Source organism: Sorex fumeus, unplaced genomic scaffold (genome assembly GCF_029834395.1).
Source record: "Sorex fumeus unplaced genomic scaffold, SorFum_2.1 ptg000198l, whole genome shotgun sequence".
NCBI lineage: Eukaryota > Metazoa > Chordata > Mammalia > Eulipotyphla > Soricidae > Sorex > Sorex fumeus.
The window spans coordinates 1,166,321-1,184,397 of NW_026606255.1; the positions used below are offsets into that span (position 1 = coordinate 1,166,321).

The 18,077-nt window shown below is 62.2% G+C and overlaps 1 protein-coding gene across 2 annotated transcripts in view; it reads right to left on the reverse strand.

Moving 5' to 3' along the window:
- Positions 1–18,077, reverse strand: part of GRIK4 (glutamate ionotropic receptor kainate type subunit 4) — a 221,149-nt gene that overhangs the window by 79,801 nt on the left and 123,271 nt on the right. For both annotated transcript variants that reach the window (XM_056108186.1, XM_056108187.1), the window contains 4 exons: positions 15,767–15,864; positions 13,358–13,523; positions 8,202–8,380; positions 4,935–4,988 (listed from right to left, as the gene is read on the reverse strand). In XM_056108186.1, coding sequence (XP_055964161.1) covers positions 4,935–4,988; positions 8,202–8,380; positions 13,358–13,523; positions 15,767–15,864 — 497 coding nt within the window. The remainder of the gene's footprint in view (positions 1–4,934; positions 4,989–8,201; positions 8,381–13,357; positions 13,524–15,766; positions 15,865–18,077) is intronic.

Below are 18,077 nucleotides of genomic sequence, written 5' to 3' on the forward strand. Positions count from 1 at the left end.
AAGGGCTCCAAGGGCCACTGTGGGCGGAGATTCTGGCAGATATGGCGCCTCCATGCAGCCAACCCTGATTTAACCCACGGCACCACACACGGTCCCTTAAGCAGCACCATAGGCCACTCCTGAGCACTGATTCAGAAACAGACCCCAAGCACTGCTGGCGTGACCCCATTGTGATCTAACAAAAAGGTGGATTACGTGTGATAAATGCATTTTTCCTTAACGAAGCAAAAATGTTGATGAGAGGGTTCAGCGCTGATCCAGGCCTCCACCTGAGGGAGCCCAGAAAAAGTAACGCCACACGTGATAGGCCAGATAAAAAGGAACGGATGGCCGGGGCAGACTGGTGTGGCCTTGAGAGGAACCAGGGATGGCCGACACCCCGGGACACAGGCGGCTGAGCGCAGGGCAGGCCCGGGAAGGGGCTGCGGATGTGCTATTGGCATTCCGAGCAGCGGGAAGGCGACGCAGCATCTACGGCACGCTTAAAAATGTCCCAGGAGGGAAAGTCCCAGTCGTGTATGTTCTGTGGGAATAAGGACGTTCCACAAACAAGTTCCAAGGCCCCAGAGCCTGGGCTGTCCCCACGATTCCCATAGCCTCCCCTTGTCCTCAGCTCAGCCACCCGTGTCCTGGTTGCAAGGTCTGGCCTCGCTCTCTCCACCCCAGCCTGCGTCTTCATCTCTGAGCCTCTGGTCACAACACCCCCAGGCCATGGTTTAACCCAGAAGTCACTGTCACAAGGACCCCCCACACCCCCGGGCTGACCCTCTCCCTGGGTTCCCTCCACACACACACATGTACCCAGGCCACACTCCTGTGGCACTGGGACCCGCCAGGGCAGAAGCTGCTTGTTGGAACACAAACCCATGACCAAGTCGAATTGAACCTGCAAACAGGCCTGAAGAGACCTGAGCTCCGAGGCGCACGGCGAGCCTGGTGGCTATCCCTCAGGCTTCACTGTCCACAAGCTACGCCTTAGTGACCTCTGTCTCAGAGAGGGTCTGTCCCTTCTCCTAAGGCCCCCTCAATGGGCTCCCGCTTCCCTGGGGTCCCCCCCTCAGCCTGCTGCTCCTGACTGCCCAGCTGGGTACACTCTGTCCCTCCCTCGGTCACCGAGACTCAGGGATGGGCACCCCCTCCCTCACCCTGCTGACCGGATCCTGTCCGAGAGAGGAGTTCTCCGGGGGTTCAGGAACGGCTGGCTTAGAAGCTGGGTTCATGATGGATGGTCTCCCGATGGGCAATCACGGGTTGAATCCAGGCCGGGCCGACCTCATTCATGCATTACTGACGCCCCCAATCCATCAGCCTCTCAGTGCCTGGACGTGAGCGAAGTCTGGGGACTTGATCAATTACTTCGCAATTATTGACTCAAACGTCCCCAGCCACGGCGGGCTCAGCCACATGCAACCACCGAACTCTGCAGTTCTCGGGGACGGAGTAAAAGGCACAAGGGCCGTCAGGGATGGGCAGCCACGCCAGTCTCTCGCTTCCCTGCAGCTATGCGGAGTGTCGGCAGAGCCCCTCAGACCACGGCTGTCCCTCTGCTCCCTACCACGTCCCTCTGCTCCCCCAGCTGCAGGCCAGCTGCCACCTGATGCATCTTTGGAGGCAGATGTCACAAGGGTCCACAGCAGAGGCCTGAGCTGAGGCCCAGGACGTAAAGGAGCCTGTCTGGGGTCACGGAGCCCCAAAAACTCGAATTCTCAGCCCTGCCTGAGCCTGTGTCCCGCTCACTCTGCCACCCTGGGCCCCACTGCACCCCTCAGTTGCTGTGTTTTGGGGCGAGGGTGACTCAGTACCTGGCCCCCAGGAAGCTCCTCCTCTGGCCCGAGTCCGATCCGACAGCCTCCAACACAGGCCTTTCCTCCTAACACATGCCCGTGACTCTCAGAAGGCCTAAGCATGACCAAGAGGCTTCCAGAACATTCTCTCTCAGAGGTCTGCTCGAAAGACCCTGGTTCCCCCATCACCGTCCTTAAGGCTAATTCCTGATCTCCCCTCGCTGGCCTACAAATGGAGGGTGCCCTGTGTGTAGAGCTCTAACTGAATGCTCTCGTGCTCTCAAGTGCGTCTCATTCTGTGGCCCCCAATAAGGAGAAAAGTTCATAAAACTAAAATCTTTACTACAGAACACACACACACAACATGCATGCCCATGCACAACATACATGCAGAACATGCACGTGCACATACAAAAGATGCATGCACACACACACACACACACAACATGCACGCACACACACAAATGCCCTAGATACAGAATTCTCTGTAACCGTTAATGCACTTTTACTTGTCCCCAAAACCTCATCTGATTTTACCCCCTCCCCCGACTTTACCAATCAGAAAAGGAGGGTTCAGTCAGTGGCACGCCGCTCACCTCCAGAGTCACACGGCGACACCGAGGCTAAGTAGTGACTCCCTCGGGTGCCCCAACTCCACGGGCCAGCGACAGAAGAACAGTCACCGCCGTCATGGGTATGCACCGGTGCAGTCTCCCCACAAACCTCCACGCCAAGCCACTGCATCCTGGACACCCAGATTCCCAAGACCAGGCCGCCTTCCAGCTTCTCGGTCCCCCAGGCCCCCTCCTGGCTGCCCACTGTTCCCCCTTCTGCTGGGCCCACGGCAGGAGCACCCAGCCTGTTCCCCGACCTCCCCAGGCTGCACTGAAACTGCTCCTCGCTCTGCTGAGGAGTGCTCTGGCATCGCCCTGAGCATCCCTGCGTGTGTGCGTGGGTGACAGCAGCAGAGTGAGAGAGGCTGAGGGGCTGGCATGGCCGCTGGGGTCTTACACTGGGGGAGCCTGAGAGGGGCCCGGACACTGGTGCTTCTGCAGAGGCTGCCGAGGCGGACAGAGAAGGGGCTGACCTGGGGAGGGGGTGAGGGGTCCCCGGACACGAGCCGGGCAAGCTGGCAGCAGGGCAGTTGTGGGGGAGGGGGGAATCCTCAGGGCAGAAGGGAAGCCACACGGGGTTCTCCAACATGACCTTGAACTCAGGGCCAAGGTCAGAGGGGGCTTCGGGTGGAGCAATTCCACAGGACCTGAGAAGAAGGACCAGCTCCAAGCACATCACAGTCTGGGAAGAACTGGAGAGAAGAAGGTCCCAGAGGGCGGGCTGTCATCTCTGCCAGGCTGAGCTCCGTTCCTAGGACCCCAGGAGGGTCCCTGCACTAGCTCCTTGTCCTCCGCCCCACAGCAAGGTCCAGCAGGCCTTCCCCTCTAGGTAAGCTCTTCACGGCCAGACCCAAAAGCCACCGCTTATGGGATGCTATGCATGAACACGCCAAGGACCAGCTCGCTGCATCTGCCCCGTCCCTGTCGCCTCCAAAGGGCCCGCTCCGAGGACGGAGGCAAGCAAAGGAGTGATGATTCTTGCCGCACACCACCCTTGAGGAGAATCTCTTCCCTGGAAGGGCCACGTATCCCCAAATTCCCAAGGAGGAGCAAATGCTGTTTCTTATTCCAGAAGGTTCTTCCTTCAGGTGTCTAGAAAGTCCAACTTATCTTTGAGGATGTCCCTGGGGGGTCCGCTTCCTCCTGCCCGCCCCAGCAGGACAGAGCCAGCTCCCTCTCTGTTGTCTAAGGCAGGGCTGCACATCCTCCTCCCGAGTGCCGGGCCCCTGCCAGCTTCAGCCCACGCCTAGGATGCAAAGTAAGCCCCTCGCCGAGGAAAGAGCTGGCACGGCTCTATCTGTGGTCACCTGCCCCGCTGGAAACACACAAACACAGCAGACAGCGAGAGGGAGGCACTGCCTCGCCTGCAGGAGTACAAACTACCGCTGGTCTCAAAGGCATGACACAGAGCCGAGAGATGGCGAACCACACAAGGTCACGGGCTGCACGGCTGCATTCAGATGGCATTCTCGAAATGATAAAATTAGGGACATTGAGAATGGAACAGGGGCGGCTGGGGGGTGGGGCGCAGGGCAGGGGTGCAGCACCTGGCGCTGGCCAGGAGAACTTCAGGGTTCTGCATGCGGACTGCAGGGGCGTTTCCCAGGGGTGGTCTTTCAGCTCCTTTCTGGGGGCTGGAACCCGGGGCCTGCCACAGGCCAGGCTCATCTCCGCGCCTCTGTCCTGCTGGAGAGACTGTGACCTCGCAGCCCGCCCGGGCACACGGGTCAAAGGCATATGGTACCTCTGGTACCAAATGTATATGGTACCAAAGACATATGGTAGATGCATTTTGCAACTTCCTACACAAATCTTTAGTCCTTTAAGAACAGTCCCAGATCTGTTTTGTTTAGCTTGGAGGCCACGCCCAGCGGTGCTCAAGGATCACTGTATGGGGTATCGGAGATGAAACCCAGATGAGCCAGGCGTTCTACCTGCTGTACTGCTTGGCCCAATGGCCGTGGAATCCTTTAAAAACCTGTTCCTCGGGCTCTCTCTGCTTTCCAGCCGAGTGTCCCCACTCAGACGTACACTTCCAGGCCACAATGCTGGGCACATTCAGAAAGCTCCCGCAGACGCAACCCCGTCATCCCAGCCCCACAGCAGCTCCCAGACAGGCCCCTAACCCCGACACACATAATAGGAAGCCCAGACTTGGGGTGGGAAGGGACAGTTCTGCAGGCCCGAGGGGTTTCCAGAGGTGACCCTGGGAGGTACCACGTGCCATAACTCTGCCCTAGCCCCCCTGCGCATCCAGCCCCCCAGCCAGGTGGGCCCCCTTATCGGCAGGTCTGCTCCCCCGGGGTGGGTGGCATGACCAGATGCCCAAGGTGCCCCTTGCCCTTCTCCCAGCACTAAGAACCTGGGAGGCACAGCCCCATGTCCCTGGACGGTGGTGCACGTCTCGCACGCTGGCAGCTTCTGCCACTCTGCCGCCATCTCCCCGTCTCCCGTCTCCTGGGCTTCATTCCGTCACACCCCACCGATCCCAATTAATGATGCTGTGCCAGGGAGGTGAGCAGCGGAAGTGGCTTACCAGATTAGTGAAGATGTATGTGTAATAGGCGGACACCATGCCCAACTCGGCGGCCTGCAGGGGAAGAGAAGCGGCACGTGAGGGCGCCACCAAGACCCGCCGAGGGGGGGGTGCAGGGCTGCCCCTGGGCTCGGGCAGAACCTCCCCAGGGGCCTGGCCCTGCCCTGAGCCTAGATGGGTGGCAGCCCCGTGCCTGTGTTCTGTCCACCTGCACCCGGTGCCCTACAGTGGCTGGTGGTCTGCAGGCAGCCCACAGAGAAGCTCCACCCCACGCGGGGGGTTAGGCAGGGGGCACAGATAACCAGGGACCCCTCCCACCCCAACACCCACAGCAATGAACAGGAATAAGGCTCCGGCGTCTCACTGTTCAGGCTGCACTTGACTTGGTCCACTCGATGTCGTGGGTACCATGAGGGGCAAAGTCAACAGAGTCTCTGAGATGCTAAGGAGCGTGTCACTGACCCCAGTCTCCCCACGGGGAGAGGCGAGAAAAGCCAGGCAGGCAGGCTGCCTTAGAGCTCCTATGTGGACCCCCAGACACAGCCTCTCGGGGGCGCAGCAGCGGGAGCACGGGCGCTGTGACCAGGATGTCATTCAGGGAGAGCCCGCTGGCTCCCCAGGGTCTCGGTGCTCCCGACAGCGGGTTTGATTTTCCTAGTTCCGCAGCCAGCAGCTCCGGGAAGTACCAGGCGGTTCTGGTCCTCAGGAAGGAGCCTGGGGGCGACACTTCTCCCACAAAGCCTGGAGCACTTCAGGCTTCCTTCTTAAAGGCTCCTTCACCAGTGCTTACAGAGCAGCTGGGGGCTGGCCGCGGCCCCCCGGGGGGGGGGATTGGGGGGGGAGATGATGGGCAGAAGGATCCGAGATCCGTAGGCGACAGCGTGGGCGTCGCCCACAGCCCACGGCCACCTCCTTGCATGTCCTCCTCCATTCTAAGGGGACCAGATGGCACGGAAGATGCCCTCAGTGCTGGAGCCGTGCCCTGGCCAGGCTCACAGCTGGGGTGTAGGGGCGGCCCCTGGTCCCCAGGCCTGGGGCGGGGGCCGGAAGGGCACCATCAGATGATTAATACCTAATTTGTGAAATCTGTTGGCGCAAAGATCAAAGACAAGAACTCCTTGGTTTTGCGACCTGAGTTCTGGGTAAACATGGAGTTCGGTGGCAGAACAGCCGCTCAATAAAGTCGGGGATTACCAGGCAAATCCTCCTGAAACCAAGAGGGAGCGGGTTCTGCCGGGCGGGGGCACCCTCAGGCACATGGGGAACTCCTGGCAGCTACCCTACGCTGCTCCCCACCCTGCTTCCCACACGGAGGCACTGCAGCCTCTAGAGACGTCCCCCGTCCTGCCTCTCCCCATGAAGGAGGAGCCCTCGCTCGCTTGCCCAGGATTGCAAGGTGGAAAACGCTCAAACGGGGAGAAAGAGAACTGGCTCCCGGAAGCCTCGAGGGTCCTGAGGGGTCTCGCTCGAGGTCAGCAGCAGATCACCAGCAATGATCTGGTCACGGAGTTTTCCCCAAAGCACAGCCCAGGAAACAGCGCCAAACGCCAGGACGGGCCATCAGGGGCCTGGCCGGGGCACGGCTGGCACCCGCCAAGGTCTTCTCCAACGCGAGAGGCAAACGGTCTCAAAATTCTTAAGAACACACATCTCTTTAACCCAGGCATCCCACGTCTAGAGATTCATGCTGAGGACACATTCACGGAAGCACATGAAAATTTATGTTCCGAGGCTCGCCTGCCAGCACTGTTTACTCGGGCAAAAGATGGAAAAGAACACTCTCACCACCAACCAAGGGGACAGACAGGCTGGGTAAATCACTGGATGGCCACAGGATCAGAAACGTGCTGGTCATTAAAACTTCAGGAGAAAAATATATAATGGCCGAGGGGAAATGCCCAGCCAATTATTCGGTGATTAAAGAAAAAAAAAACGGCAGGTTCTGGAAGAGGCTCTGCAATGTGAAGGCAAGTCTGGGAAATGAGGAAAGGGGCTTGACCCCGGGAGGAAAAGAGAGACGCGGGCACCAGAGAGAGACGGTTCTCTCCAGGGACGGGGGTGTGGACGCATGCACGGTCTTCTCAGTGCTGGGCACTTGCAAAGTTTCCACGACAAACCAGACCTGGCTTTTTTTTTTTTCTGTTTCTGCTTTGAGGAGCCCAGCAGCCAACTCTGGGAAGCACGAGGGATTGATTCCTGGGCTAGGGCTGCCGGCTCGGTGAGGACCGCAGACAGCGGCACACAGCAGCAGGGGCTAGGCGGGCAGCCCCCCGCCCAGGGGGTCTGGCCGGCGACCCAGCCTGGGGACTGCTCTGAGCTCAGCAGAATAGCCCCCCTCGCTCAGATTTCTTGGGCCCTGAAATTCGGGGTTTGCGGGTGGGGAGGGTGCTCCCGGCCTAGGCAGGGGAGAGGGGAGGGAAGAGGGAGCCTGCAGCATCCATGGGCTGAGACGGATGAAGACATACCAAGTGGGTCTGGAGTTCCGGGAATCACTATAGCAACAGGCTGAAGGGCAGTGCTTGGTGCTGAGAGGCCTGTTCAAATCTCTTATTAACTTGGAGACCAAAACTAGCCAGGAGGGGAAGGGAGGGGAGGCGGCACCGTGGTGTTGGGGTCTTGGAGCTCCTGCAGCTTGGCAGAGGTTAACGAGCGGCTGGCCGGCTCCCGTTTAAGAAGACCGTTGTGGGTTTGAATGAGCAATTAACACGTAGTTAGAGAGGCACAGCCTGCAGGGCTGGGGGAGGGGCAGGAGCCGGATGCGCCTGACCCCAGGGGTCATGCCTGGCCCAGCCGGCAGCCCAGGCTCTGGCCCTGGTGCGTGGACCCCTGGTCCCGTGACTTCTCTCTGCCCCCATCTCTCTCGGCCTGGTGTCCTCCCACGATCCCAGTACCTGCCTGCTCTGACAGGCTGCCGCCCGGCCCTGACTCCCCCCAAACACGCTGGCCGCAGGGCTAAGGGACTCAGACAACGGCCCCCTCTGCGCAGGACCATCTCTGTGAGTCTCGGTTTGTCCTGCTAGGGGAAGACGCTGCATGTGGCCTCGGCCAGCCAGCGGGAATGGCGCCATGGAACCATGCAAGGCACTGGGCAAAGCTCCCAGCATGGACACAGCTACCCGCAGGCTGGTCAGAACACGGGCCATCTTCCATCCCACTCGGCAACTGGTCTCTAGGCCCCACCCCAACCCCCCCCAGACCCTGCTGCGTCAGGGCTGGGTCTCATGGCGACCCCCAGCTCTGTGCCCACTCCCAGGGGGCCACCCTCACCTTCAGGAGGATGGTGTGGGACATGGAGGCGTTGGCGTGGATGATGATGGTGGCCGTCTTGTCATCCCGGATCTCCTTGAGTAGCGGGGTGGGGTCCCGGCTGTCGTCTAGCATCCGCACGGAGAGGGTGTCCTTGGAGATGAGGAACTGCCGTAGCAGCTTCTCCAGGTTCAAAAGGCCTGGAGGCGGCGGGGGGAAGCATGGCTGGGTGAGGGTCTCCCACGCAGCCCCCTGTGGGCCACGTGGGGAGGACCCCAGCTGAGGCAAGGCAAGGGCACCCGTGGATCCTGGAGGCTGGCCGGGAAAGGCAATCAGACGGCCTGACTCTGCCGAGGGCCCCCGATGGGCAGGAGGGTGAATCGGGGCAGCTGAGGACCAGGGCGAAGGGCTTGGCCTTGTCTTGGGGGATGCCCGGGGCTGTCCTCTGTAAACCCTTCAGGTCTCAGAGAAGGGCAGAGGCAGGGGTGGGGGTGGGGGCGCATGGCCTGGGGGTCGCGAGGGATGCAGTGGGGGGCGGGGTAGGCTGAGGCGTGTCCCTGGCCTCTCCCACCATGAGGGGGTCCTTGCCCACTTTACCCAGGAGGACACGGAGGTGCCGAGGGCAGCAGGACTCGCCCATGTGGCACTGCAGCTCTTGGCTCCTTGAGCCGGGCCGGGGGGGGGGGGTGCGCAGAGAAGCACCCAGAGGGACTCAGGGAGGGCAGTGCCCGCCCGGCTGCTCCCGTGTGTGAATGAGGTAGGGAACCCCACTCCCCGCTTGCTGGAGGGCTGGATCAGTGATGGGGGAGGGACACTCTGCACCTTAAAGATCAGGAGCAAAGACCTGAATAGTGCAGGAGGGCACAGACGTCAAGTCACTTGGGAGCAGCCGAAGGCTCGGTGGGGCGGCAGCTAGGGGGCGGGGAAGGGGTCACAGCCGGACTTGCTCTGCCAGAGTCTGAGGGGTGGCGGGGGGCTCATGGACTCTGAACACAGGGAAGAGACCCCCAACTCCAAGTCTGCGCTGCCCACGGATGCAGGGTCATGGGGGAGCACCCTGTCCCAGAAAGTCAGGAAGAGATGGAATCTTCTTTATTTTGTTTGGGGGGTGGTGGGCACATTCAGTGGTGCTCAGGGTTCACTCTGGGTGGGCGCGGGAGACCACCTGGGATGGTGGGGATCGAACCTGGGCCCACTGCACGCAGGGCGAGTGTCCTCCCCGCTGGGCTATCACCCTTCTGAGCCTTCTAAGGCTTGTTGCAGGGGAAACAGACTCAGTGGGGGAACGGCTGGACCAGAAACCTCACGCTGTCCAGCCCGGAGGGTCTCGGACTCTGGGAATCACGAGAGGGCCCCTTTAATGTCCGAGGCTGGGCGAGAAGTGCAGGTGCCAGAGGACAGAAGCACCCTGCAGCCTGGCCACTCCATGTCCCGAGGGCTCGGCAAGGCCCGCGGCCACTAGCAGGGGGGTTCACAGTGCTCGCCCCACAGCCGGCGGGACCCCTGGCCTGACCATGACCAGCGAGGCACAGGGGGGCCTGGGAGCCTGTTAGTCTCACCTGGGACTCGGGGTGCCCGGACCCATGCCAGGCCCTGTGGGGGCTCTGCAGGAAGACGGAAGATGAATCTGGCGTGGGGGGGGGAGTAGAGGAGGGGGGTGTCGGGTGGAGTGAGGGGTGAAAGACGCGGCGGGGCTGAGACAGGCCCAGGTGAGGCTGCACAGGCCATGCAGCCAGGGAGCACAACAAAGGGGTGCCACGAGTCTATACCCCCAAATCAAACAAATCACCTGTCCCTACACGCCCCTCCTGTCCCCCAGGCCGTGCTTCCAGAAACAGCAAATGTTCTGGGGGGGCGGGGGGGGGGGGAACCTGCCCAGGGCGGCTGACCTCAGGGCGCTGTGTACCTGCCCCCTGAGTAAGTGTGGGCCCCAGGGGCTATTTTCCAGACCTTTCCATGGAAAGAGGATGATGGTCAGGGGTCAGCAGACCAAGTTCATGACCTCAGAGGATCTGTTTCTGGGGCATGGCCATTCCCCCCGCCCCCGCCCCGCGGGGTTGGGCTCTGCAGACAGGCACGAGCCACTGGACAGGGCCTGGTCTCACCACGGTGATCCCCAAAGGGACCAAGGAGAGGACAGCTGTGGGGGGGGGGTGACTCTCCAGGCATATCATCCTGTCGGGTCCCTTCTGCCCTCTAGCAGGGAGGGAGAGGGCCTTGGGCCCATTTTCTAGACAGAACCAGAGGCGCTGTGGGTGCTGAGCCACTTCCCAAGATCAGAGACAGCACTTCGGAGTAGAGGCACCGGGCCCAGGAACGTGGCCCTGAGCAGCCACTGGAATGCTCAGACACACTCGGGACACACTCGGGCAGGCAGGCGCCTAGAATAGTACCTGCCTTGCACGCGGCCAACCGGGTTCCATCCCCGGCACCCCATCTGGTCGCCGGAGCTCTCCCATGAATGGAACCTGAGCACAGAGCCAAGAGCAATCCTGAGCACTGCCAGGTGTGGCCCAAAGCCCCAAACCATCAAAAGGATGCTGGAGGTGGGGCCTCTGACAGCAGAGTCAGACCTGTGGTCATAGGCACAGTGGCCAGGCCCCTCTCGAGGGCCTCAGGAGGTAGCTATGGGCTGAGGAGCTGGCTCTAAGGGCCGCACATGCACAAAACCTGGATTCAAACCCCAATACCACACAATTCCCTGAGCACTGCCAGCTGTGCCCTTCAACCAACCAACCAACCAACACAAACAAGAAGGCAGCTCTGCACTGAGTGACCCCACAGCCTCAGGGCCAGGCGGTGAGGGACCCCACTTCTCCCAAGGCCCTGCTCAGCAGCCAAGGCCCGGGGAGGTGACCCAGATGGCCTCGGCAGCCCATGGCACGCACAAAGCCCTCTTGTTTCCCCATTAAAGCAAACGGATGCGGCCCGCGACACAGCCCGGCCGCCCAGCCCTGCTGTTTAAAAATCCACTTTGGGGCAGCAGCGGAGTGAGCGGCGCGATTCCCCGCGGAATGCGCTCATCTGCGCCTAATTGTTGGCGGCTGGAAAACAGAATTCAGTTCTGGGCGCCCTGAGAGCCTCTGCCCCCACCGTCCTTGCCTCGCTGCCTTGTCCTTGTCCTCTGCCTGGGCTGTTAATCCTCTCTGCCCTCCAGCTGCTCAGCCCTCCCCCTCGCCCCCCCCCCCCGACCCCCGGGCCAGCAGGGGGAGCCCCGAGTCCCCGCTGCTGGAGGAGGAGGCCAGGACAGGGCAGGCAGCCTCTCGGGCTCTTCAGCCACCTGGTCTCAGGACCCTGCGGTGTCGTCTGCCGCAGGCGCGAGGGGCCGGGCTGCTCTTCTGCTTCACTGCTCCTGCCGGACAAGACGGGCCTGGGGTGTCCGGGCTTTTCCTCGCACCCTGGCCCGAGTCCCTCACAGCTCTACGACTTGCTTCCCTCCGCCCTGGAATGTCTGGGGTGGGGGCCGAGGAGATGGGACAGCTCAAAGCATCCCGTGGGGCTCCCACACCTCCACGCTGACTCCCCCAGGCCCAGGAAGGGCAGGAGAAAGCGCAGCAGACCCAGGGAACAGCCTCCCGGGCAGGCTGGGGACAGACGCCGTGCCTGCTTGCAGAGGGCTCCATGCCCACAGCCATGTCCCTCTGGGCAGGCCTGCCCGCTCCCAGCAGCGGGATCTCCGGCTGCCCCATCACACTGCAGCCAGAAGCTGCCACGGGCGTGGGGCAATGGTGTGGCCTGACTTTCCTGTCACACCTGGCTGAGCCACGCAGATGCTGTGAGAGCAGTCTTGGGGCAGAAAGTCCGGCCCGTCTGCCCTGTCCAGGGAAATCCTTCTCTGGCCAGAGCCCAGCCCAGTGGCCCCGACTCCCGGGTGCTGCCCAGTCCCCATGCAGGGGGTGAGATGAGGTGCTCACGGAACGCTCGTCTGCAGTGCCGAGTGGGGGACCTCTCCCTGACGAAGGAGGACCCGCATCCACGCTGCCCACAGGCAGTGGTCAGCCCCACACACGTGTCCCGTGGAGTCTACGCTTTCTGTGACTGGCTGTTAGTTGTGGGGCTGCAGCCACACAGGTCGGGGTGCTGGGGACGAGACCCGGGCCCCTGCACGCGACCTGCCACCTTGACCGTGGGGTCCAGGGCCTGGGGAGCCAGCTCAGAGGGCTGGAAGGGCCCGACTCACGTGCACGAGCTCCCACCGAGCTCACCCCTGGCCCCACGTCCCTCTTTCCAGCCCTGCCAGGAGTGGTGGCCTGGCACAGCTCGGTCTGAGCTGGATCAGGGCGTGGCCCTGAGCTGGACTGTCCAGTTTGCTTGAGGACTGCTTGTTCTCCCAGAGAACTGCAGGGCTGGGGGGGTTAACAAGAGGTGTTGGGGGTTGCCACATGGCCTAGTGCGCATGGAGGCTGCAAGGGGTAAAGGAGGAAAAAGCCCACTTTGTCAGGACGCTGCTATCGGATTGGCAGGCCGGCAGAGTGATCTGTTCGTGGACAAATGAGAGCTGACCTGGGCAGCGGGGGCGGGGTCAGCTGGGGAGGATGGTTCTGTGGTCGAAGGTGGGTGTCACGTGGGCAGAGCTGCAGGGAGCCAGGGCTGACAGGGAGAAACAGTGCCCCGTGCCCCTCTGCCTGCGCAAGACTCGCTGCATGGATACCCAGGCCTGGTGCTTGGCACTGGGCCCCAAAGGTAGCCCGAGGCCTCCACCTGGCCGGTCACCTGTGCAGACACAGCTGCCACCTGGCGCCCTCAGAGGCACAGATGTGCCGGGCAGTGCAGGGCTTAAACTTGCCAAACCTCATAAACACTAAATTCATGTTGCAATTGGAGAGTTGGAGAAAACACATTTGCAAAAACTGCATTTGCAAAAAAAAAAAAAAAACCAACAAAAACAATCGCTTCACCAGAAATTGACCTCGGGCCTTGTTCCATCAGCAGCGCCCACTCTCCAGGGAGAGGGGCTCTCCACCAGCCAACACAAACAGCCGTCTCCACTCCCCCACCCCCGCGCTCCCCTCTTGCCGAGTAGCTCCTGAATGGTGAGGCTGAAAACGTGGGACTCGAGTTTGCAGATGCGAGACAGCCTTGGCGCGAGCCGGTCCCCCTGGAACCCGGCTCCCTCGAGGAGGAAGGCCCCCAGCCCCTCCCCCTCTGGGCCCGGCCCGCCCTCCAGCGCCGCTCACATTCTGCTTTGGCGCAGATGAGGCAGGCGGTGGTGCAGTTGAAGAAGCGGAGGATGCCGGCCACTGCCACGCTGATGTCCGTGTTGCTGGGGTGCAGGTTCAGGGTCGTGAACCTCTGGAACTGGAACTTGATGAACTCCTCGGGGGCCACTCTGAAATGAGGGACCTGGGGGGAGGAGCGAGAACGGGCAGTGGTGGGCACAGAGTGAGCGAGAGAGGAAGCAGCAGTCACACGGGGTGGGGGAAGGGTGCGGGGGCTCCACTCCGCTCTGCTGGGGTGGGGGAGGGACAGGGCATGGGCCCTCTGCTCTGCTGGGCCAGGGGAACAATAAGGCATGGCATGGGGCCTGCCACCAGGGAAGCCCCAAGAGGGCCGTGCCAGGCACTCAGCTGGACAGGCACATGCATGTATGGCCAGGCCAGGCCCAGGGCACATCTGCACGCGTGAGGCCTGGGTTGGATGCCTGGTGCTGCCAAGACACATATCTGTCCTCGTCACTGGTAGCTCACTCAGAGAGCAGAGAAACGGCTGTGACCTCTGACCCCACTGACCCACACGCTCCGCACACCTCTCCTGGGTAGAGCCCTGGGGCGGTTTCTTCCGGAGATGTGGATGGGGTGGGGAACACTGCGGGTGATCCTACTCTGGTGTCCGGACAGTTCCAGCTTCTCGCCGCCTGTTCCTGACGTGTTGGGCAGCACCGACCCTCCCCGGGAAGAGAGGTGAACAGACTGACGGCCGCCTTCCAGGAGAGTGGGGTGAGGTGGGTCAGGGACCACCACCCTCTCTGACTTCGTCACCCTCATCTCCAAGGCCGCCTGGCATCTCTGGGCCAATCGCAAGCCCTCTCCTGCCCTACGCAGAGGTCGAGACAGCCAAGGGGGCAAGCAAGGACCGGGCCTTGGGCAAGCACCGGAGGGTCAGAGAGCCGAGCAGGGGGCCTTCCCAGGACAGGCGTGGGCGGCCTCCCAGACCTGCGCATTCCCACGAAGGCCTGGGCACCAGCCCCGGAGACTGAGCCCAGCCCGGTGCTCTCCACGGTGCTAGACGGGGACTCCAGGAGAACCCAGAGGGAGCTTCCTGCCCCTCAAGGATCAGCCCTGGGAGGGGTTCAGGGGACACGTTAGCTCAGCAGGGAAGAGCAGAGCAGGGGGGAACTGGGGAGGAGAGACCAAGGAGCAAAGCCAGCCTGCGCGCAGGGGGCGGGAGGGTGTCCTGTGGGGTCAGGAGGGGGGCTTCCTGTGGGGTTGGGGGACTTCCTGTGGGGTCGAGGGGCTTCCTGTGGGGTCAGGGGATTCCTCTGGGGTCAGGGGGCTTCCTGTGGGGTCGGGGGGCTTCGTGTGGGGTCACGGGGGCTTTCTGTGGGGTCAAGTGGACTTCCTGTCGGATCAGGAGACTTCTTATGGGGTCTGGGGACGTCCTATGGGGTCAGGGGGACTTCCAGTGGAGTCGGGGGCCTTCCTGTGGAATCGGGGGACTTCCTATGGGGTCAGAGGGGCTTCCTATGGGGTCAGCGGGGCTTCCTCTCTGGTCAGGGGGTTTCCTCTGGGGTCAGGAGGCTTCCTGTGGGGTCATCCTGCTGCTACGGCGTGCAGCCCACCCGTCTCACAGGGGCACAGTGGGCGTCTCCCCACCCCAGCAGCTCCCTCCGACTCGTCCTCTTGCGCCCTGAGACCTCCAGAACCAGAGGGGACAGGGGAAAGGCTGGGGAAGGTGTGGACAAAGGAGGCCAAGAGCCCACCCACTTGGGTTTGCTCCCGGCTGTGGGAGTGACCAGTGGCCAGTGCTCAGCCTCTGGGCGAGCAGGCCCCGAGGTCCTTGCCCGTGCCCCTTCTCTGCTCGCCTGCTCTCCACGACACAGAGCCTCGGGTCTGGTCTGTGCCCTCAGAAAGGGGCGTTGGTGGGAGTCCCCAGAAGAGCTTCTGCTGTGGCCACGCCCGCTGGCAGCCCTGCTGGGACCAAGCGAGACCCAGGGAGGCTCTGAGGTGTTGAGGGGTGGTGGCTGACCACCACCCCGAGCCCCAGAGTGAGCACGGGGGAAGGACTTGCCAGGGAGCAGCTCCGGGAGAGGAAGGAGGAAGCACCGTGAGGAAGAATGCTTAGGACGATGAGGCAGCCAAGGATCCCGGAATCGCCTTGTTCTCTGTCCCCTGAAACCTCCTGGCAGGCTGCACGCGCCCCACTCCCGACACCCAGATCCGGGGGCCGCCCTTGAGACCCCCAGCCCTGACACCCGCCTGGAAAATCAGACCTGTGGCCCCTCCTCCAGGGGGCCCTGGGAGACTGTTCAGGGAGGACACCAGGAGCACAAGCCCCGAGCCCCGGGGAGGCCCCTTCTGCCAGGCCCAGGCCAGCCCTGCACCCAGCCTGCCCCCCCACAAATCGTGCCCTTCCTGCCCCCCACTCACCTCCTTCTCCCCGCAGATGTTGCTGATGATGGAGCTGGAGGCCGGGCTGGAAGAGGGCCCCAGGACCGCGACCACCCCCTTGGGGAGTATCTGACACACTGCATATGGGGGAGGACAAACAAGATGCGTGTCAGAGGAACCCCAGCATGGCCCGAGACCCCAGTCTTCCCTCTGTGCCCGTCTCCCCTGGGTCTGAGGCCACAGGACACCACAGGAGGCCACGGAAGGCGCGGGTCCAGGGTCCCCAAGGCCAAGGCAGCCTGGACCCTGCAGCCCCACCCCCCCGCCCAGACACGGGGGTGTGCACTGAGCCACATAACAGTCACCAGGGCACCCTTGGTCAGCCCCCACCCCCTTCAAGCATGTGGAAACAGACAGACAGACGGACAGACAGGGCCAAGGGCCAGCAAGTATGACCACGTGGAGGACAGAAAGTGGTTGAGAGAAAGGAGAGTGTGCAGGGGGCAGGGGGGTCCCAGCTCTCATAGATACTCCCGTCCCTATTGCCCACCCCGGCCAGCAACCTCCCGTCCCTGCGAGGCCAGAGGCACCTCTCTCCAGAGGCTTTCCAAGCTCACGTGTCACCCAGGGGCGCTGAGCCCCGTTTCCAGGGTACGGGGTAGAACTGGGCAGGGGCCCGGCCAGGGAGGTGGCGCGCAGGGGCAGAGGGTTTTCAGACGCAAAGTCTCGGAAGGGAGGGCAGGGCTGGGAGGAGAGAGTCTGGGGTACCTTGCAGGCTCACGCTGCACCCACAGGACAAGGGGCCAGCCATGCCACTCCCTGCTTCCTGGAGCACAGGACTGTGGAGGTGTCAAACGCACAGTGAGATCTGAACTCGTCTCCCAGGGACATGTTTTTCCCAGGCTGGGAAACCGAGGACACAGAGTGAAACTCAGGAAAGCCACTCCTGACCCTGGGGTGCCTCTTCCGGGCTCACTCCTAACCAGGACCCCACACCTGGCAGGTGCCCTAAGAGGGGGTGCAGGCACAGGGCAGAGCTCCAGGCTTCACCCCTGCCCCACCCTGCACCGAGGGTGTTACCGGAAGGACCATCTCCCCCACGGCGGATTCCAGTAATGCTCCCTGCAACCCTGCAGCATGACTGATGCGGGAATGGAGGGACAGAACCATCCCCAGAAGATTCTCCAAAGCTCCAGCTATTTCCCTGGAAGTCACCTCCAGGGCCTCAGCCGGTGAACTTCCTCCCAACCAGGGATCCGTCAGCACCGCAGAAGCGGAGCCCCATAGAGGTCTGAGGAAGGGCAGAGACCTCAACGCAGCCCCCGGGGAGCAGAGGCCTGAGAGCCTGGACCGGGGGGAAGGGAGGAGTCAGCATCCAAACCGCACTCACAGGACCGGGGGTCCCGCGCAGCACCAGGGCCGTTTATGTGAGGACCCGGAGAGAAAGGATCTAGAACCGCATGGAAACTACCCCAAAGCTGAGGACGGCTGGAGGGACGGCATGAAGGCCGCCACCGTGGGGGTCTGGTTCTGGCCCCACCCCCGTGTGCTGCAGACTGACTTCACGCAGAGAGCAAGCTGATGGGCAGCCACGACCGTCACCCCCACTGTGCAGAGGGGAAACGCCCAGGAAATGGAAAGAGCAGACCCTGAATCCAAAGCCTCAGGCTGACGCCCCTCTGTCTGGGCTGACCTCCCCTGACTGGGCTGACGCCCCTCTGTCCGGGCGGACGTCCTCTGTCCGGGCTGATGTCCCTCTGTCCGGGCTTATGGCCCTCTGTCTGGGCTGAACTCCCCTGTCTGGGCTGACGTCCCTCTGTCTGGACTGATGTCCCGTCTGGGTTGTCCTCCCCTCTGCCTCAGGCACAACTGGGGGTTCAGAGAGATAATGTTTGGCCAGTTCCTTTCTAGAAAATCATGCATTCCCTTCATAACGTGGCAAGATAAAAAATGAAATGTCCTGATAGAAAAGACCTTCCTCTGATGAGCAAGTGAAGCCCCGAGCACCTGCACTCCGCAGGGTCCTGCCCCAGTCCACGGCCCTCCTTCATCCCCTGCCCGCCCCCACCCCCAGCCGACTCTCCACATGCTCTGCTGTCTGTCTATACCAGGGGCCAACCCCATGCTCCAGGGGACAGTCTGGTTGGGGGTCAGTGGGGGATCATGAGGACACCCTCATTTTCTCTGACCCCAACTAGAAACGCAGCATCCCCTTCTGGGTGAGAAGGCAGCGATCCAACACTAGTGACCAGTGGCTGGCCACAGACAGTCCCCCTGAGTGACTCCATCCCCACGGCAGCCCAGCGAACACCCTGTTCACGTCCATAATCACTTAGAAATTACACGAGGA